The sequence below is a fragment of the Triplophysa rosa genome, linkage group LG19 (assembly GCF_024868665.1).
Source record: "Triplophysa rosa linkage group LG19, Trosa_1v2, whole genome shotgun sequence".
Lineage (NCBI taxonomy): Eukaryota > Metazoa > Chordata > Actinopteri > Cypriniformes > Nemacheilidae > Triplophysa > Triplophysa rosa.
In genome coordinates this window covers 12,704,464-12,726,113 of record NC_079908.1, presented here as the reverse complement: position 1 = coordinate 12,726,113, position 21,650 = coordinate 12,704,464, and the positions used below count along the sequence as shown (strand labels likewise).

The following is a 21,650-nucleotide window of genomic DNA, read 5'->3' as shown; positions in this document are numbered from 1 at the left end:
GGTTTATATGGTAAAAAATCCCCTTTAGTGAATTATTGTTAATGAGGCTTTTGCGCATTTATGTTGTTACCATACGACACAATGAGTGTCTGTTAAACTGTCTGTGTAAGAATGTAAAATAAGACAAATCTGATCATTTACAGCCTAATATATTGACACTGACTTTAGCTCTGTAATAATTAGATTTGCGATTGAGATGAGATTATGAAAATCGGTTTTATGCTTTCAGCAACATTTTTTATAAAGGAATTTTCAATAGCTCTTATTTTGAACGGTTTCACAACGTGTATATTGTTATTTTAGTGGGTAGGTTTATGGAGTATGTGGCAACCAGCGAGATGTCAATGCCGGTGTCGTGAGCTGTCGTAAACGTGCCGTAAAGTGATCAGCAGCTGTCCAGTTTCATTTCTGCGCAGAATAGAGCACGTCACTAAAGTAATCTGAATTTTGTCGCTACATTACTGAGACTGAAATTAATACATTTTTTCAAAATTCAAATTCTCATCAATTTCTTAGTAAGTATTAAAATATAGACTATAAGATATATATTAAAGTGATAACAAGAGAAGAGCATGTGCTTAGAACAGCATTTATTGTTATGCATTTTCAGCAAAATAGAAAAATAGATACAGTATTTGCAAGAAAAAGCCCCATATGGCATTATTATATTGGAAGTGCATTGGTTTGTTGTCTGTCTATTTGACAATTTTAGTGAGGGCCGCTGCTCGTCTCTCTGTGTTCTTGAACAAGGCACGAATAAGACTTTTCATCTCATTGCAAGAAAATTCCACTGCCAGAGGCCCTTTTCCTTCAGCCCACCTAAAAAAAGACACATTTTTCTTAAGATTTATTCAATTATAAGTATTAAACACACCGAGTAAACAGATACCAAAATTAACCTCTGGAAAAAAATTATGGAGTGTGTGGTGCGAGTCTATGAATCTAAAAGAGTTTGGAACGCAATTGCATCACCTGTCCACTATCTCCTGCAGGCTAGCATTCAGCACAATAGAGAGCTCTTTTAAGGTCATCCATTTCTTTACATAGACTGGAACCTCTTCCTGATATTTTTTATTCTTGTTCTCATCTGGCAATGGGGTGAAGACCAGCGGCCCTTCCTCGATGATGGTCTGACACAGTGTTCTCAGTCGGTCACCATCCTCATTTGAGATGTCCTAAGAAAAAGTGCACTTGTTATTTTATGCCGTTAAAATATCCCACAAATAGTAAAAAATTATAATATTGAGCGTAATGATTCTGCCTTACCTCCAACATCATAATCTTATTAATCAGCTCGCATATTGCAGTGTTGAGCAGTGTTCCCATGGCTTTACAGTATATGTTCACAGGCAATACATCTTGCCAAACTTTTCCCAACCTCCTTAGCTGGTGAATTACCTAAAATACAAACAAATTCACATCTGAATGGGAAAAACATAAATCTCGCTTATATTTATGGTTAACCCTACAAATGTCTTTTCTGAAAGGGTGAATTTATGGAGTTTGATCATACTTGTCTGATTGCCTTGCTGGCTACAGAGTAATTGTCTTCATCATCCAAGTTGGAGAAGTTACGTGCCGTGGACAGCCTCTCCAACATCTCTGCTTTTTGAACATTCATTTGTGCCACAAAGCACCGAGCACCTTGTTTAGAAACAGAACACAAAAGTGGGGATCTTGTTTTAATCATGCAAAGTGTGGGTGGACAAGACAATTTCTCTGTTGTGCCCTTACCCAATCTTCTGAAGCCTGGGACCATGTCTACGAAATATGCCACTCCATCTTTCAAAGGAAGGTGAGGTTTGAACTGATGGCCCAAGGTTAACAGGTGGTGAGCGATGAACATGCAGTTATTGTGCTCGATGGCAGCCAAGTGAGGCAACTTCAGAAAGTTTTCCCTGAGTCAGGACAACAGCAGCACATTTTAAAAAACAGTACACTAGGTATACTGCTATAAAAAAGCAAACTCACTTGTGATATGTAGGCACGACGTCATAAAAAAGGTGAAAAATGTTTCGGACAGTGTAGAAAAGTTGGACTGCACTGAAAGAAAGAAAGCCCACTTCCAGCAATTACATCCATAACAAATCAATGAGCTTATTAATAAACTAATTTCCATAATTTGTTACACATTTACAGGCTGTACTGCCTTCTACATACCACTGGGGGGAGCTTCCCACTGCCTCAGACAGAGTGTGTATCGCCAAGTCCATTAGCTGCTGCACTGATTCACTAATACGACATACAGGCAGGCACAGAGTGTGCCGACTCAACTGCTTTTCATTCTCCAGGGTCTGCTGATTGCGATAGCCACTTTTCTTAATCAACTCCTTCTTTTCCTTCTCTCCTCCAGCAGGATTTGGTAGTTTAGGGATAGAAAGTTTGTACTCGGGAGTGATCTGGATATAAAAAGTTCATAGAGATCCTGTGAGAAGATTGTCACTAAAAAGCATATATAGCTTCAAACTTATGTGTGTATTTTTTTGTTTACATACATAAATTGCACTTAAACTTTAAGATTAGCAATGCTGTCTTACTTTCACTGTGTTGTGCATATCCGATGTCATCAGTTTCCGTGCAGACACAATGACATCCTGGCATTTTTTGCTGGCGAAGTGACAGTTGACGTTCCTGGCGTATTTCAAGAGGTCTGTTGAGTCTCCTGTGAGGTACCCCATTTGTTTCAGACTGCTCTCAAACTCCTCGGTCTGTTTAATAACCTGAAGACAGAATTAAATATTGTATTGCAAAGACTGCTCTACAGTCTGACAGGAATTTCTATGGGCGCTTTTTAATCTTACCGCGCTATACTCGGCTAGCTGACTACTGTTAGTCGGTATGGAATGAACCAAGCAATCACAAATGAGGCAGTCTGACATCTCCTCCCATATCAGGTCTCCTAAAATCTCAGACACTTTCTTTTCACCTACAGGCACATCTAAATAAAATAAAAACAAGAAAAACCATCACCATTAATATAGTCATTTAAGACCGCTGGAATTATTGATGACTACAAAAACTACAGTGAACAAAATCCAAGGTTCAGTTTGTATGCGTACCAAAAAGTTGTTTATGAAGCGTTGTAAGGACAGTGAGCACTTTGGTGTAAACCTGGCTAGGATTTGGATGCTCTGCTTTGGTTTCTTCGCAGTGCAGGCTCAGGACTATGCCCTGCTCAGGCTGACTATTCACTTCCACCACCAACGATGGGTATAAGATCAGAGGCTTCAGCATGTACTTAAACAACACCTGTCCTATATGACAGAAAGAGTCAGATAGTCTACTTGCAGGGCAGAAGTATGCAAATTAAAATAAAGGTACATAATGGGTAGATAATTTACCAAATAGTTTAATCTTTTTATGGAGCTCTCCTTGGACTGAGAGGGCCTGGAGAATACTGGAGAGAAGAGGATCTGGAACAGAGCCATCTGCCTTGCATGCTCCTGTGTTCAAATGAAGCGCTGTTGTCAGGAAAGACTTCATGCTAGTGAGCTCTGCAAAGAATAAAGACACAAAAAAGCCACAAAGACATATTAAAACAATCTTTCTATTTCTCTGTTTGAATGCTACCAACCTGTCTATATCTGAAAAGAATTCAAAGTAAAAGTATATAACTAGGATGAACACCTTTGGTAGAAGGAAGCTTCCATACTGCCAGTTTTTTCCACTCCTCTCCGAGGTGGTAGATGAGGTTTTCTCTCTGTATGGTGATCTCTGAGCTAAGGGCCTGTGATAAAGGTAACTCTGTATCCTTCCAGGCTTTCAGGGCATCAACATTAGCTTGAGCCTTTATAATGGAAGCAAAAAATGTCAATAAACATGGAAAAGAATGGAGCAATAACACCAAAACACACAAAGTTAAAGCATATTGAATGTGACTCACTGTTCCATGCTGCTTGGCTGCTACTACATAGTTCTTTTCTTGTAGTGCTTTGTGATATTCCTCCATTGCCGTGTCAAACTTTAAAAGCATGTCAAAACAATAAGGATATATTATGCATGTATCACATGCCAACTATTGTGAGCTTTCTTTGCATAATAGTCTTATATATATGACTGCACAAGCTTGGAAACATAACTCTAGCTTGTTAGCTAGAAAATCCTTTTTGCAGATCATTGAGTTCATTTACAAAAACAAACAACTATACAGCATTACCTCTTGGAGATGCTGGAGCATGCCTATAACCGTAGTGTTCTTCTCTAGCTGCTGTTTCAGTTTGCCGTACTCGGTTACAGCATCATGGAGATTCTGCTTAACCTGTATGGGTAAACACTGGTTAATATTCAAAAACTAAAGTGTATGCCCTACCGCAACTATCAACTATTAAAAGTTATTTAAAAAATACTATAAAAACAAAAAGCGTTATTGTTTAAGAAAAATACTTGCCTCATTCTCAATACAGCTTTTTAATAGATCTATGTCTTTAGAAACGGATTCAACCTGGTCCACGAGCTCATCTGCTGCCTCCATACTGGACATGAACTCTGTATACTTTTTATTTATCATGTCAGTAACCTCTTCCTATACAAGGAAACAGATGAGATGATTAAGTATGGAGTAGTTAATGCAATTACTTTTTTCATATGAACACTGGTTTCTTAAGTTGATTAAACACAACCAATACAAATGCACACAAAACAAAAACATAAAAGCAAGCTTGTTAAATGAAATGATAATCTGTAACAACAACATCTCAAGACTATAAAGGATCACATTGTTGACTAAAATCCGGTATAAAAACAAGTTTAATCGGTTCCTGTCCAGAGCTCAAACTGACTGGCACTGACAGGCAATGAAATCAGCATGACACGTCATCCTGCCAATGTCAGATCACTTATCCCTCTGTTCACTACTGAACAAATAACATAGTGATATTAAAACGTGTATTATCGTAAATTCACACTAGTTTATATTACTAGGAATACGCTACAAAAATACCGACAGCATATTCGAATACGTTAACTTCGATTAACGGTCAATGATAGCTAACGTCTGTATGATGTTTAACGTTAGCTTTGAAACAATAATGAATTTAGACTTTCATTATCCTAGCATTATAACAGCAACATTAAAATCATTTTAAATAGTTAAATATCGATTACGTTATGCCTAAACATTTATAGAATTTAAAATTAGTTATTTTGAGCATGTTTTTGGTAAGGTTAGTGCTTGCTAACCCGGGTCTGAAAGATGCAATATGCAAACAGAGCAATAATTCTCAGAGTAAGTTAATAACGTTTTAAAATCTAGTACTTTTACAACATGCACGCAATGTATTCAGTGTTAATTCTTGTTTTGATTAGTTATGTCAGTCATTTTCGGGTCTGACAGACTGTTAACGTTAGCTGAGAAACGTTAAACGTCACATTGAAGTTATTTACCTTCGTTGCCTCCACTTTTCGCGACAGTTTGGAGATTTTGCAGGCGAGGTCATCCTTCTCCAGTTTACCTGAGCTGGCGAGCACTTCTGTAACAAACGACGACATTCTGTATTACTTATGTTACGGGCGATAGGATAAACACAACAGTTTACCACTTCATGTCACTGCCCGCCATTCCGCGCGCAAAGCATGCTGGGAGTCTGACTGCGTCTGACTCTGAGAAAAAAGGTTAGAAGAGCTGTTCAGTTGATTAATTCAGTCAGAGTTAGGTAAAACTAGGTCTATTTAATAACTAGAGTTGCGTTGAAAATATGGGATTATAATGAAAGTAGGCTAATAATAAAACGATTATTGCTTTTAATAAATAAGGTTGTTGTAATGCAGTCTGTAACCACCAATGTAGTACAAAATTTGAGCATTTGAAATCTCATAAGCTTTTCAGTATTTTTTTCAGTTCTTGTAAATATCTCAGTGCTTCATTAAATGCTTCAGGTATTACAGCCTAGTGTCCAATTTATCCAATCATAACTGTAGCCTAAGTGTAGGCAATTCAGAAATGTGTGTAAACTAAGTGAATAATTATAATAAACTTCCGAATAATCAGCTTTTACAGTGTTTGATTTCTAAAATTTTAAGATGAGCAATAAGTCTTATGTATTCAAATAAGTGAATATAAGTTTCGCCATTGGCATTTACTGTCTGAAAGTGAATTATTTCCAAGAAGCATCTTTATAAGACCTCTATAGATGGTTTCAACGGCAACAACATAAACAAACATGTGGCCCAAACTTAACTTCCGGTAGACCTCAGCAAAGAATCAATAACTTGTAGTTTTAATTTAATTACAATTTGAATACAATTAATATACAATAAAATATTAATATAAATATAAAATTAAATACAAAATATATTGTTATATTATAACCAAAAACAGACTGGAAGTTAACTTTTGATGAAACCGTATAAGAAGAAGAATTTTATAAAACATTTAAAGGGGTGTAGAATTACAGACTTTATCTAATAATGGCATTAAAGCGGGTGCATGCTTGTTTTTTTGGGACATCTAGAAGAGAATCTCAAAATCTTTTCCCTCCCAATTTTCTTTAGCACTCTGAGGGGACATTTCCACTTCAAACATTTTGTCAAATGCAATTAACGTACATACGAAAACGCTTTTTCTAAAGAGATGTACATGGTGTACAGTGGTGACTCAAAAATATTAATCTTCAGTGTGACGCTCTGTCATAACTAGAAAAAAGAAGAAAGGATGTCAGTAGAAAGGATTGCAACTCTCTAAATATTTCCGAAGCTTGCAAAAATACTGTCAAGGATTCGTTCATTGCTGTGTCCAATGATGAACGTTAAAGAAATATCTAAGAAACCTGAGGTTCCTACTGTGCCTTCAAGGATGACGATAACCTCAAATTGATCCATCCTCAAAAACTCTGCTCTTTTTTCCATAAGGGGCTGTTTTAGTTCATTATGAGTAATAGTCCGTCTCTGTTGCGACCTGGGTTAATCTCGGACTGTTCCAGTAGAATAAAATCCCTTTCTTTAGTTTGTCCTGATTTAATCAATTTTGCTCTGATCCTGGCATCAACCGTATGGCTCATTCCCAGCCATATATGGCTCCAGCAAAGCAAAGCACAGAAAGTTTTTCTCAACACTAAAATATGACCTGAAGATCAAAGTGCATTTCTATGGCTTTGACATATTAACAAAAATGCGTCCAACAATGAGAGCGTCAATAACTGTACCAATGATCGATTGCACAATTTATTTTCCTTTGACACTCTCAATGCAGTTTGTAGTCAATGTCCTTGATCCATAACCAGTAATATTTTGGCTTTTCTGACAAGAACAGGGCCAAGATTTAATCACATGACATCCTTGAGCCAAATGTCTAATCGATTTGGCAAAAAGTGACCCAAGTGACAATGTAGCATATAAATGTACTTAATATAGATAAGATATAATACAGAAATCTGTTCTCCTCAGTAGGACTTTTAAAAAGTTTTTTGGGGGACTTTTTCATGCTTTTAGTTATAGAGTACAGTGGAGACCTGACAGGAAAGCTTGGGGTGGAGACAGGGCAGCGGGACCGGCAAACGACCGTGGAGACGGTAATTTAACCTGCGTCGCTGTGAGCGCACTTTATGTCGGCATGCTAACCACTTGGCTAGGCGCTGAACAGTAGGTCCAAATTTGACCCTGTACTTCCCATTATTTGTGACATAATATTGCTCTGCTTGCCTATAGCAAGACAGACCTACACAACAAACAATACAATGTCACCTTAGACAAACAATTTCAGAGAAATGCATAAACAAACTGTACCTGCAATTTGTATCTGGTTGCTCTGAGTAACAAGGCATACTGAAAGCCTCCCACCTTAAAACAGGTCTAATGGAGGAAAGTAAAAAAACAACTATTATTTGAAAGCAAAGCCTATAATTGGAGAGTTATACTCAGCTCTTGAGACAGAGGTGACGTGACAGTGTTCATGTCAACCAGCGAAACTGACATAGCAACATAATAATCAGTATTACAAAATTGAGCTGCAGTATAGAGAGAAGGAACTCAGAGGAACAAGAGAAAGTACAGATGAGGGAATAAACAAAAACAAGAGAGTAAGAACTCAAAGGACAGGACAAAATCAAATTTTATTGAAAGATAACAGAGGGGTAGAACAAAGGAGTGGAAATCAGGCAAAGTACAAAGACAGAATACAGACATGATTTTCAGCTAAGTGTAGACTGAAATAAAGTGGCTTCAGCAAATCTCTATAAAACACTAATTTCATTCGATATTTTTACGGTTGACGTAAAATTTTTTAACAAACCTGCAGTCTTGCTTTATAAAATGTAATCTATGTGATCTTTCCTGAGATCAAATGTCTACAAAGAGTGAGCGCAATCATATATCCCTTCAAGGAATTCAGAACACAGTGAATGTAGACAAACAAAGTCATTGTGCAACCAAACTGAAATCCAGAGACATAGGTTTGATCACCCTGTGACAGCTCTGGATGTCACGTCCAGCTTTACTTCACAATGACAACTGATGTGCTGTGGATGGACTCCATGACAGCAGACAGACGGCTGCATAGATCGTGGGGGGAGTTTCTCACTTTGGGGGGCTCCTTCAGCACCACCCTCTCCGTAGAACAGTCCAGGACCCTGGGTAAAAAATCACTGAGCTTTTCCTGCAGAGAATCTGTGTAAAAACAGACAAAACGTATAAAAATCTACTTATCAATGGTCCCAGGGTTGAGCCCTGTGATCATTGTACGAAATATGATCTCAAAAAGTACCATCCATGTCCTGCCCCAAATGGGAGCACCAGCAATTCCTGATCAGCTCTATGACATCCAGGTCCTCTTGACTGATGCTGTCTCTGACCATGAGATGCATGCAAGGGATGACAAACTCGTTCATGATGGCCACTCCCTCTGCTACGTCATTCTCATCCTGTTTTTTAAACATTGTAGCTGCATTTTCATTCAGCTCCTGCAGGGAGCGACACGTGCACGTAAGATAAATATTCATTAGCGTCAAATGTTTGGACACTGGATGCACATTTCTCTCTTAAAGTCCTTTTTATCTAAAAGTGATTAAAAGTGATTAAAATGCTTGAAACAAGATTTGTAGAAAGATATTCATTCATTCAACTTTATTTATAAAGCACTTTACAACCACCAAGGAGCAGACCAAAGTGTTGTACAATAAAAGAACAAAAAAAGACATCATTCAACTTCATAAAAACATCATAACTAATTAAACCTAGACACATAGCTCATAAATATATACTTAAACCAGAATAAAACAGATACAACACACGTAGCCCATACATATAGACTATTTACGCAAATATCAAAATCAGGTGTCAAAGGCCAAGGAAAAAAGGTAAGTTTTAAGATGGGATTTTAACATAGACAGCGAAGATAAAAATATATAAATTGTGTCTGTATGTCGTTTTAATTTCAGAACATTGTTTGAAATGAACGAGTTGGCCTAAAGACTGTGGCCAACACATACCATTTTGCAAGACGTAAACAACTATTTCACATATATAATTAAGCCGAAAATATGTTTGTTTAATATTTTGATTCCCTTTTAAATGTTCTGTTGGTAGTATTTTATTTTAATGTGTGTGTGTGGCAAAAAAACTGAAAGTGCTTCATGACCAGTGTTGTTCACGTCTTGCAAAATGGGCTATAGATCCTGTTTTAATCCTAAAGATAATTTGGTAAAGTATGTCTTGGTCATAATTATGACTATTTAAGTGTTAATCCAATCATTCTAAAAGGTGGAAATTAATAGTAAAACAATTACGCTTTCTTTTTTGTTATCAAAATATACATTTTTATAGATTGTTTTATAATTTACAAACTGCTCTATCATGCATATTTTAGGCACTAAATGAACACACTAGATTATTAGTGCACCATACGTACCTGTAGACATTTTCTCCTGTAAAGTGCAATAAGCGACAGGTCCACTCCTCTCTTCTCCCCTTTCCTAAGAAGGACTGAGTTGTCCTGGTGTGCATGTGCAAGGTAATTCAGTGCCTCTCTTATTCTGCAATGAAAAACATTTTTTTTAGTCTTTTAACAACAATGCACCAGATCTGCATGCTTTTCTTGACTCAAACGTACTTTCCGTTCTGATACTGTTCAAGACCTGTCAACAGGTAGGCAAACACTGTCTTGAACATGCTGTAGTCTTCATGCCATTGCTGGAAAGAGTGGGAGGGAAACACTCGTTGAAATCATGAAAATACAGCAGTACAAATAAAGGAGTGCAACAGTAAGTGATTTTACCAAGTATTCATCCATGTCCATGTCTTCTGGTTTAATGAGGCGGAGTTTAGTTCTGGCCTCTCTCATTATACTGATGGCCCTAAGAGGAAAATACCAGTTAGTACCAGTGGCTTAGATTAGTACAATTATTCAGTCTAAAAGGCATAATGTGTAATTCTAAAACTGCAAAAATATTTGCTTTCGGGTTTTCCAAAAATCTCCCAGACATATTTGAATAAGATTAAGAAGGAAATCAGCACCTGTCATCAAAACTCAGGTTACGATCTACAAACTGCTCCAGTAAGGTTCTCTCGATCACACGACCGGGTGCCTGATTCTGGAAGAAGTAGACCAGCACATGCTGGAGTCGAGGGTCCTGCTGGGGTGTTGTCTCCTCCTGGGACAGTTCATGCAATCTGGAATATTCCTCATGGAACGCCTGATAATGAAAGCATGAGGGTTGCAGTAAGAGGCGCCATTTCATTCAATACCCACCCCCCCAAAAAAAGAGTAAAAACCTGCTAAATCAAGTGCCAATCAAACAACTTTAATATTCTAGTGCAATGAAATTCAGATCAATGTGAAATGAGAATGAGAAGTGTTCTGCTGATGAATACTTTGATAAGTCCTGCTTCAGGTCCATCCTTGTCAAAGGCTTCTCTTGCTTTGGCAATAGCAAGTATGACGCCCTGCATAGCTGGGGTTAACATCATCTGTTCAATTAAAGATGAAAAGACATGATTTGATCATTATTTGATCATTTTCATAACTTGCTTATTGGTTATGAAAAAAGACTTGAAACCATTACTTTACTGCATAACGTGATGACCCTTTACCTCCTCATTATAACCATCTGCATCAGAGCGCAACAGGATCTTGCCTACATTGGGTATCTCCACCTCAGACACTTCATTCTCAGGCTGTCTGCGTCTGGCCGCGGCTGGGTTCTCCTCTGTGGACGTGGCCTCTGACTCTGGCTGAGTGTCTGTATCTGCCTCTGGTTCTGCCTCATCACTGTTGACCTTCTCCTCTGCCTCCACCACCTCAACCTCAGTCTCCACTCTGTCCTTAGCGGCTGACTATGCCTCAGACTGCTGAAAAGATAACAGTGTCAAAGCTTTGTGAATATAGTCAACGACATGCAATTCAAACATCTGATGTGTTTCAAACTAGAGCTGGAATCATGGGGAACCAGGGAATGAGTTTTTTTTTACCTTAAGAATAAAATTGAATATAGAGGAAAATATAAATAAATGAAAACATTAGTATTCATAACTGTTAACTGACCATAGTATTTCCATCTGGAAAACAAACTATTGTGACTCAACATGACTGTGTCACATAATAAACAACACCTTTAGTTAGGTTATGATCCTAAAAGAATGCTTGCAACCAAACAGTTCTTGGTAGGAAAATTGCTTTATAAATGTCTTTGTTCTGTTTAACACAAAAGAAGATATTTTGAAAAATGTAGGAAACCAAACAGTTCTGGGGCACTTTTGACTACCATTGTAATTGTTCCTACTATGGTAGTAAATGGTGGCCAAGAACTGTTTGGTTACAAGCATTCTTCCAAATATCTTTCTCTGTGTTCATCAGAACAAAGACATTTATACAGATTTGAAACAACTGGAGGGTAAATGATTATTTTTTGGCGAACTGTCCCTTTAAGAATTAAAAGAAAAAACCTTTCTTCAGAAACACAAAATATTCATAACTTTTTTCTAAGTAAACAATAGCATTTAAGAAGAATTTTCTTTCTAACAGTGTTTTGTGAATCTGGCCCCAGATCTGTTTTACAAAGCACTTTTATATAGTGTTGTTTCACATGGATCATGACCACTAGAGGTCCTTTTTCTACTAGTTTTGACAAGGCACAACAAAAGGTCATCACCTTAAATGTATACCCATTGGAATACAGTTTATTTTTAACAGATAGCAAATAAATAAGAACCAGCACACCCTGAATAATAATTTCTGTCATCATCCCACAATCGACTGTAATTAAAACATCATATACTGAGTCAAGCAGTATCCAAGAATACCCTCTCTGAAGACAAGACACAATAAACACAGGGCCTAAACAATCGCCTGTTGATTGATGCCTCATGAACGTTTTCCTCGCAATCATTTATCGACTGTGAGAAGGTAAGATTCCAGTTGTTCCTGATGGTCAATGGAGAAAACACAGCTCACGCTCTATTTAAAGCCAATCGCTCTTCACAGCAGATATGCTGTCCCCAACAACCCTGCCTGAAAGAGTGAGGAATGTTGGATGGCTCTCGGCTCAGATGAACCTTATCCCCACATTCGCTTCCAAAACGTTTCACCTTACAAAATACCGGGGCGACATGAGCGACTAAACATTAAGCAAGTGCAAACCATGTCAAACAAACAACATCGTAAATCTACTCATATAAATGTATTTCCACACTACTCCCATACCATATGAAGATATCTATACTCCAAAATAAGATTTTCTTTATTACAATTCCAAATGTTTGCATTAAAGAGAATTGAACATGATGGTCAGGAACTAACTTTTTTTTAAAAACACCACTCGCAGTTCCTGTTCACTTAAATTGTATGGCAAAGATACGACAATAAGTAAATAATGTCAACATTTTGTGTGAACTGTTGCTTTAATTTTATTGCACTTAGATCATGATGCGCACACCCAACAGATAGTTGTGAATTATTTTCATTAAATGTAACAACAGTACATAAATACTGTATGTCGAGCAAGTAGATCATGACCCAAGTGTACTGTACATGAATCCTACATTGCTGTATATGTGACCTATTTTTTGCACTTCTCAAATAATTTCTCACCTGACTTTCCTCTGACTTCTCTTCATTTTGTTGGCTGTGTGCCTGCTTGCTGGTGATATGCTCCTCAGCTGTCTCTCTTAAATTCTCAGTGGCCTCTGATGATATCGAGTTGAAATCTGCTGGACTGGCCACAGGCTCTGGGAAATGAAGGAACATTTAAATTATGGCTGCAACAGATACAGTACATTAAAAACATCTCGTATTTTGTAGACAAGGCCCTGACCTTCACATTGCTGGGCAGGTGCTGGCGGTGTTGGATATGGAGTTTGCTCTTCAGTCACTTCATTTGTGTTTTAATGGGCTGGTTCTTGGTGTGGCTCTTGATCTTGATTCTGTGGCTGTTCTGGAACTGGTTCCTCTGTGTTGGTTGAAGTGAGTGCCTGATGACACGATTCGTCACGTTGGGCTTGGCAGAACTGCTCTTCCCATTCTCTCAGCTCTTGCTGGAACCAGTGGTTGTCTTCCCGTACGTAACGTCTCAGGATTGGAGGGAGGGAGTCCATTCCCTTTAGGACCTGTCCAGTCTCATTGTCTGTGTCCTCTGTCATTTATTGGCAGATAAAACTTTTTTTCAAGTTTTTAATGGTTGCTAATGATTTTATTGTAAAATCTCACTCTAAAAAATGTAACTGTGATTTCACATGAAACAATTTACATTCAAAAAAATTACGTACATTTTAAAGCTGTGAAATCAATTAAATATACTGTTTAAATTGAGTAAATTTAAGTAGAAAATTAAGTAAATCTGAGTAACTCAAATATTTCACCCAAAATATTAAGTGTATATTAAAAATATAATTAGTTAATTAAATACTTTCTTTTTTCATTAAATAAACAAAATTAATACATGTAGGCCCAGTTTCACAGACAAGGCTTAGCTTAAGACAGGACTATGCCTTAGTGGAATTAGGATATTTAAGTCGCTTTTATAAAAATGCCTCAGTAAAAAGCATTACTGCAATGGCAATGGTATATTTTAAGGTATGCCAGTGCACGTTATTTTCAGTTAAGACAACTCAAACTTACCTTTTAGTCTGGGACTAGTCTTAAGCCTTGTCTGTGAAACCGGGCAGTACATTTTTCAGTATGTACCACTGAAAAATCAGTTAAGTGATTTAAAAAGATTTTATAAAATTAATATAGCTGTTTATTTTTTTATGATATTTAAGCCACTGAATTATTTTTTAGAGTCGGTTTCATCGGATGCACACGCCTGGCCCAAAAATTAACATTCAGTCTATGTTTGGTTATAATATAACGATTTATTTTATATTTAATTTATATTCATATTAATATTTTATAGTATAATAATTGTATTAAATTAAATTAAAACTACTCAACAGTTATTGATTCTTTGCGGGTGTCTACAGGAAGTTAAGTTGCAGCTGAAACAGACTGTATATCAACATAAAAATTAAACACATAAGTAATCAAATCTGAGCATTACACCTGGAAAGTACCTGCGATGAGATATGGCAAATCGTCATTGATGTACATCAGGCAGTAGGCACTGGCGTTGGTCATGCCTCCGTACGAATCTCGGACCAGTTCTTCCCAGGTGGACTCTGTTACCATTACATCATTGTACTTCAGCCAGCGTTTGTTAGTGTGATCATAGATGTAAGCCCAGTAATGGCCAGCGGAAGCCTGTCCCTCATGAACGAGAACAGCGTGTAGCCTGTAGGGTACCTGAACACATCAAATGAGAACGTAGGGGGCATAAGAGTATCATGCAAATTTCTTGAAAGGGTTTAGTCAATATAAAAGCGCCAACGACTGTTCAGGATATAGACTTTACCTGACACAGACTGTTATCTGAGTACATGCCCTCCAGGGCCTGACTGACCTTGTCAATGCTGGCTTTCAGCTCTGCACACAGTGAAAGAACACAGATCAATACCATACACCTGAGGCCAGGATCCTGATACAGTCACGAACGCATTAGGACAACTGCTTGTGAATGACTATGGCCTTCAGAAATTAAAATGCACAATATGTGTTCACATCGATTCCAGCATGTGAAAACACAACGTACATAGGGAGATTTTGCCTGACAGAGAGAGAACCATTTAAAAGAAAAGTCCCGGTGGAGATCTTGTTTATTTCTCATTGTCTTTTTTTCAGGTAATTTTCTCGTGTTTTTCAGATATTGCTCCTGAGATAAGGGTCCATGTGCTTTATGCATTTATCATAAGCATTCTTAAAGGGACAGATCACCCAAAAAGATTCTGACATCATTTATTAATCCTTCTGTAATTCGAAAGATGTGTACTCTTTCTTCTGTGGAACACAAAAGAAGATCTCTTGTGAAATGTTTCAGTGGTTTTGTGTCCAGACAATGGAAGTCAATGGGGGCCAATATTGTCCGAATACCAACGTTTTTCAAAATATCTTCTTTTGGGTTCTGCAGAAGAAAGAACGTCAGGAGGATGGGTTTCTCCAGTAAAATTCACTGAACACAACATTGCGACTTTCAAGATGTGAATGAGAAACCTGCGAGCAAAAAAATTCCTCTTGGGAGAAGCAACCAACACGAAGGATGTACCGTTTATGGTGTTCTCGACCTCTGCTCTCCAGCGCTGTAAGCAGCCTATGACAAAGTGCAGTTCCTCCTCTGTCACACTGTGAGGGGCCGGCTGCAGGGGTATTTCCAAAGACGGTCTGCACTGAGTGAAAGGCTTGTGTATTGGAGTTCTCTGCGTGGCTGTCTGTAAACCATCTGATGGGCTTGTATCATCTGGTTCTGTTTGACTGCAGAAAAACATTAAACATAGTCAGAGAGCGAAACAAACACAGATGAGCAAACAACAGTTTTATAACGTTCTCTCATACTGCTGATGTGATCATCACACAGGAGACTATGTTTGGCATTGGGCCTTGCCTGGTGTCACCTGAGCTGGGTTCTATGGGAACAGGAGGGTTTATGGGTACCGGGGAGGCTGGAGACACGTTTGCGGGTTTCATGGTGGCAAACTCAAGGACGTACTGCAACATGTCGGCGAGGGGGTATTTGGTTGGCCCTGAACCGTAGTTTTTATATCTTTAAAACAGAAGGAAAGAAAGTGTGAATGATGATTTAAAATCACATGGTGTTTGTTTGGTGATATTGTTGCAAACATGCCCCTTTTAAACGTACCCCTCAAGTCTCTGCTGTAGAATTGTTAACTGGTCCTTCAGTCTCTTCACCTCTCCTCTTCTGCCATGGGTCTGGTAAACATTTTTGTGGAGGTATCTGTATATGATGAAAAGTGAATATATTATGTGAACACAGACTTTTATTCTGTATACGATTGGGTAGGACCAGATTTTTTAAAATCACAATGAAGATTCACTATATTGCAATGTGTACATCCCAGTGACCAAGAAGACACTTTTCTAACCTGTCCATGTAGATCACTTGGGGAAACTCCAGTTTTTTGTGTATTTTCTCTGGTCGCCCTAAAGACTGATTGAACTCAAATCTGGACAGCTCAAAGGTCAACACTGGCGGCAGCTTGGAGAACCACCTCTGTAAACAACGAAAAAAACACATACTCAAATTTATTGACTCAACATGTACATTTCAGGATAATGTCAAATCAAATACGTAATGACAAAAAACCCTCACCTCCTGACTAGTGGAAACCTTTTGATCTGAATGAAGGGACTCGATCTCTCCTTCAACCATAGCACCCTCCAAACATTCATCTAAATTATTAAATCCATTCACTTGGAGAGGGTATTGTCCAAATTGCTCAATATTGGAAACAATCTTTCCTGTACACAAAGACACAGCTGTTAGCAACGGGTCTGACAACACAGAACAATAAGAGCAAATATCATTCCCGTACCGTCAAGAAGCCTCTCAGCAACAAATGTTCCATAGAACAGCTGGACCATTGGGTTGTTCTGTTTATCCTCTGGGTTACTGAAAGGAACAGCAGTGATGCTTTATTTCTTCAAACTAATATACTATTTTCTAGCAAGTACACGAGACTCATGCTTGTGTAAGAAATGCAACACATAAAACCATTTTTAATGAAATTATTTTTTTATAATTTTTTTGCAAGGTCCACATTGTCAGTTACAATGTCATTGGGATTTTTATGCAGATTTTTTTCTGATAAAAGTCCCATTTATTCGGATGGGACTGGTTGATATTATTACGGTACAGATATAACTAGATTCATCTCTTGTGAATGTACATCATTCTAAACTTAAAAAAAAGGTTTATTCCTTTCTTTATGTCTATAACTTTTTAAATTAAAAACAAATGATGCAGCTTTCGATATGATGGTTTATTAATCAAAATCCATCGTATGAACTCACGTTCCATTAGCAGCCAGTTGGAATGCATCCTCCAGCCAGTCAAGCAGCTTGTGTGAGAATTCACTGACATCCTAAATTTAACATACTTAAAATAAACACCTTTTTTAAGCACACAGCAGAAGCATTTTTATAAACTGCAAGAACAGCATTTAATAAACTGCTGTGAACTAAGAACATTTAAGATACCCTTTAGTGCACCCCTTGCAATTTCTGTCTATCACAACTGTGAATTATATGTGTTAAATGATGTACAGTACCTGTTGTGCCTCACTGGTTCGAAATGCATCCCTGAGAAGCTCCACGGCTGCAGAGGGGTCTACAAACCTTCTGTTTGAGCCCACCATCAGACCAAACAGGCAGCGCAACTCCTGCATGAAGGCAATGTTCCTTTTCTCCTGGAACAAAAATAATTGATGTAGTTGTGCTTTAATGTTGGAACATTTTTGAAAAAATGAATAATGGATTTCTCAGATTACTCACTGAGTGACTCTTGCATTTCTCCAGCACGCGCTCAGACAGGCAATAGTTGAGCACCAGTCGACGGAAGACCGGCAGGTGGTACAGAGACTGAAGCAAGAAGTTACATTTTGTATTTGATCATTTGTGTCCTTGCATGAAACACAGTAAACTGTGATTTTGGTCCATGAAAAACTTCTAAGATTAATTTGTGAACAGAAAGGATTCAATTTAGTGTCAATAAACTGTAAAAGAGTTGCATGTTTAGTTCTAACTTCAATGACTGCTAAATAAAAGGTACATACAGTCTACAAACCTATAGTCTAAGGATGTTCAATTTCAAATAACATAGTTATGCATGCGCTGAGAGGCACATTAAACTGCAGGACGTTAACACACGATCTTTACGCTTATCTATAAGCAATAAACTGTAACATCGGGTTTTACAGTTCACTGCTCAGTCTATCATCAAAACAATGCTCTATTTAATTAGCTCAGACGTCTATCGATATCAATGTTGGTTTAAATTTCAACACAGACATCTGAGAAGCCTCGCTAAATTCAGTCTGGAACGGCCATAATACAATTAGAGTGCCGAGATGCTTCTGCATTCAGGAACAGAAAAAGAAGCTCCATCTGATCGTCTCTATTCTCCAGTCATTAGCAACACTCTTAATTTAATTTGCGCAATACGGCCAGATTACACGATAACCGGTAGATGAGAACACGTTTAGCAGCTTTTTATTTAAGAATTTTATTTCTTAAAGAATATGTTGAGCTAATATAACCCTACAATTAGCTTTTACAAAACATTTTAAAAGAAAGAGAATATAAGCTGTTGACCGTTTTCAAAGGCCAACAGTGATATCTAGAGTACAGGATGATCATGTATTAGCCTGAATAATTTCATTTATTTAATAATAGTTTACATGATATTGTAACCAAACAGTTCTTGGCCACCATTGACTACCATAGTAGAAAATAAAAAAACTGAAATTTTCTGTCAGCTGGAGCGACAGAAGTATACCGTAAAATAATCGTTTTTTTTCTGAAATTACAAGGAAATTTTCTGGCAGCTGGGGTGCCAGAAAAAAACTGTACAATAACAGGTTTTCCCAGTAAAATTACATGTTTTCCCCCTGTTTTCTTGTAAATATGCGATATTTTCTGTAATTTTACGGTTTTGGACCATATTTCAAAAATACATAAAAAATCTGTAAAAAGTAAAAATTCCCTTTTTTACATTTCACGTGGGAAATAACAGAAAAATTCAGTAAAATTACAGTTTTTTTTACAGTAGTCAAAAGTGCAGAACTGAACAAAGAAATTTATAAAGCAATTTTCCCCACTATCGTAGGAAACTACTATGGCTACTATATTTGGTTACAAGCATTCTTCCAAATATCTCCCCTTTTGTTCATCAAAGAAATTTATACAGATTTGGAACAACTTGAGAGCGTGTAAATGAAGGCAGAATTTTCATTTTTGGGTGAACTGTCCCTTTAAGGGAAACTAACACTTCAGTTTATCTACAGAAGTCAATCATATAGACCTTCTTAATGCTGTTTTAAAAATGAGTCTTACAAGGACGTTTCCAAATTATTCAGAGCATCATTATACATCATCCTGTGCTCTAGATGTCAGTATTGGTTACATATCAAGTTCTTATATAAAAATTCTAATTTTGCTCTCAAAAATATATTTATGATTAAGACGTCCACCCACCTGAATGACAGCACTGAACCAGCAAGTATTTCCCACATTCCGGATGCCCACGGGCCAGTCCTCCTGCCGGATCCAGTCCACAGGGCTGCAGCTCTCTCCAGATGCCTCACACCTCTTTCTTTTCATGTGGGCCACATTCTCTTCTGCGCTGACCTCGAGAGCCCTATTAAAAACAAACAGCAGTGGGACATTAGGTCAAGAGCAGAGGGTGGCTGTGACATTCCTAAATTTTTACCAAAGCCCGAGTGATTTGGATTTCTTCATGGTTGTGAGGTCGGGGGAGAGAGGAAACCTTAACCTCTTTGAAATCTAAATTAAAATAACATTATTTTTAGTTTAGGATGTATCAGTGAACCTGTGAAGCTCTCTCCTTTCTGCCTCTGCTTGTTGCGACTCCTGAAGACTGAGCTCAATCGCTGTCTGCAGATCATCTTTGGCAGGACCTGTGTCAAATCCAGTCATACAGTCATCGGGTCAAACAACTACAGACATCATAACATTATCCGTGCCACCTCAAACTGTATATATATATATAAATAATTTTATCTTCGAAAAATGTGATGACATGAAGGTTATTTGATATTGATAGCACATATGTCTCGTCCAATCGGCCCACCGTTCAGTGTATTGGATGTATTTCTCTCATTGTTGGCTTGAGTAGGTTCTTCTGGCATGTGCTCTTCCTTCGTGGTCTGGGTGGTCAGTACCCCTATAGCTTGGCTGATGTCACCTTGGCTAGCCTGTATAAACAGAAACACATATGAGACCATTGATCATTACTAAAATACAAATTGATAATGCCTTAGTGTCATGTGACCCTTAGTGTTGTGTTATACGACCACGTCTAAATTTCTTAGCCCCGTCCCTATGGTATCATTTTCATATTTACAAACACGTGTCTGTCTTTTGCTGGAATTTACATACATTCAGGGTACTCTGGAGAACATGCAGATCTTGAATGCCGGTGATCTCTCTGAGCTGGTTAATCAGCATTTGGTTCTGAAAACGACAAGCAAACATCTTGCTTTTCATTTCTTAATTATACCTCAAGCATATTAAAAATACTTCTGTTTGTGATAACAAGACCCACCTGAGTAATTAACTACTAAATAACAAGATTGGTTGCAGAAATAAAAGAGCAGATGTGAAGTGATGAGGTAAAAACAAGAATATGAAATGAGATGCAATTTACGCTTGGATTTATCACCCACATTTCTGACTTAGGTGTCAAATGAGCGTGGGTTGAAAGAGGGAGCTATAGCTGGCCTGATAAGTATATGAAGGTCTACGTGCTCAACCATTAAATCCATATTCATTCTCATCGGTTTGAATTTACATCTGTTTAGAGACAGTATCTCTCAAAATAGGCTCTACCTTGGCATAAGGGGCATGTAAACATTTAAAACGTCTGCGGCCCAAATGAAAGATGTAGGAGCTGTTGGTGCTATAAAAAGCAACTTTGACAGCCGGTGGGAATGTCAGCATGGCAGCCAGACACCCAGAAGCTTGAGACATATATGGTGAGCTGGAGGCCTGCGGGCGCGCGCTCATAGCTCTATTTTAGGCCCTTGACACAGATATGTACACAGATTTGTTTATCATGGTGTCTTTCTGTGTTTGAGTGACTCAAGCAAAATAAAACATATTAATTCATAGTTTAATTAAGCGGAAGGCATTAAATAACTTCTTTAGAAATACCAGATTTCAAAACAGTATTCAAAGATTTAGATGTATGCCTACAGTATAGCCTACGCGTAAAACTTTTGACAGACTGTCTTATAAATGATACAAGTTTTGCTTAGCGGAATATAATTTACATTATTTTTCTTTTAAAATTCTGTTCTTCTTTAACCTTTTATTTTCTCCCAACTTAAGACATTCAAATTCGGCTGTGCGCGTCATATTATTTTTTTACACGCTTTATAGTTTTTTGAAGTTGGACTTTCTACAAAAAAACAACAACACTGCTCACCGAATTTGCTGACGTTTCTCCATGTTCAATATCCTGTTCAACTCTCATGGCAGCGCAGGATGACTTTATTGGTTTTAACTCTCCAGAATGCTTCACCCTGAGTCCAGAGCGTGACCAACTCCACGCGACACACACACCCACACGCGCGCTGCGCTGGGACACAGTGTTGCGCGC

The 21,650-nt window shown here is 37.8% G+C and overlaps 2 protein-coding genes across 2 annotated transcripts; both read right to left on the bottom strand.

The window, feature by feature from the left end:
• Nucleotides 1–579: 579 nt before the first annotated feature.
• Nucleotides 580–5,573, bottom strand: zw10 (zw10 kinetochore protein). The gene is made up of 16 exons (XM_057360426.1): nucleotides 5,383–5,573; nucleotides 4,388–4,522; nucleotides 4,157–4,258; nucleotides 3,884–3,961; nucleotides 3,628–3,787; nucleotides 3,342–3,494; nucleotides 3,060–3,254; nucleotides 2,802–2,938; nucleotides 2,538–2,720; nucleotides 2,161–2,399; nucleotides 1,972–2,043; nucleotides 1,735–1,898; nucleotides 1,514–1,644; nucleotides 1,267–1,398; nucleotides 973–1,175; nucleotides 580–819 (listed from the first exon to the last, which is right to left on the bottom strand). Exons 1-16 carry the CDS (start codon nucleotides 5,485–5,487, stop codon nucleotides 696–698), a joined length of 2,313 nt encoding a protein of 770 aa, XP_057216409.1. The 5' UTR covers nucleotides 5,488–5,573; the 3' UTR covers nucleotides 580–695.
• Nucleotides 5,574–8,026: 2,453 nt separating this feature from the next.
• Nucleotides 8,027–21,623, bottom strand: usp28 (ubiquitin specific peptidase 28). Its single transcript, XM_057360989.1, has 26 exons — nucleotides 21,477–21,623; nucleotides 20,429–20,503; nucleotides 20,121–20,244; nucleotides 19,860–19,947; nucleotides 19,505–19,667; nucleotides 17,804–17,890; nucleotides 17,581–17,718; nucleotides 17,324–17,394; nucleotides 16,846–16,922; nucleotides 16,623–16,771; nucleotides 16,396–16,523; nucleotides 16,152–16,247; nucleotides 15,897–16,055; nucleotides 15,561–15,766; nucleotides 14,814–14,884; nucleotides 14,476–14,704; nucleotides 13,318–13,556; nucleotides 13,016–13,150; nucleotides 11,020–11,262; nucleotides 10,801–10,896; nucleotides 10,444–10,622; nucleotides 10,205–10,283; nucleotides 10,040–10,119; nucleotides 9,839–9,962; nucleotides 8,696–8,891; nucleotides 8,027–8,598 (listed from the first exon to the last, which is right to left on the bottom strand). The coding sequence occupies exons 1-26, from the start codon at nucleotides 21,522–21,524 to the stop codon at nucleotides 8,426–8,428; spliced, it is 3,453 nt and encodes a 1,150-aa protein (XP_057216972.1). The 5' UTR covers nucleotides 21,525–21,623; the 3' UTR covers nucleotides 8,027–8,425.
• Nucleotides 21,624–21,650: the final 27 nt, after the last annotated feature.

Coding starts and splice junctions, on each gene's coding strand:
- zw10 (XM_057360426.1), bottom strand. CDS start 5,487: ATGTCGTCGTTTGTTACAGAAGTGCTCGCCAGCTCAGGTAAACTGGAG. Junction 3,962..4,156: donor TGCTCCAGCATCTCCAAGAG/GTAATGCTGTAT, acceptor ATGCTTTTAAAG/TTTGACACGGCAATGGAGGA. Junction 1,645..1,734: donor CCCAGGCTTCAGAAGATTGG/GTAAGGGCACAA, acceptor TTTCTAAACAAG/GTGCTCGGTGCTTTGTGGCA.
- usp28 (XM_057360989.1), bottom strand. CDS start 21,524: ATGAGAGTTGAACAGGATATTGAACATGGAGAAACGTCAGCAAATTCG. Junction 17,395..17,580: donor GAACCAGTGAGGCACAACAG/GTACTGTACATC, acceptor TGTTAAATTTAG/GATGTCAGTGAATTCTCACA. Junction 14,885..15,560: donor GGTCGAGAACACCATAAACG/GTACATCCTTCG, acceptor CACTGTGTGCAG/AGCTGAAAGCCAGCATTGAC.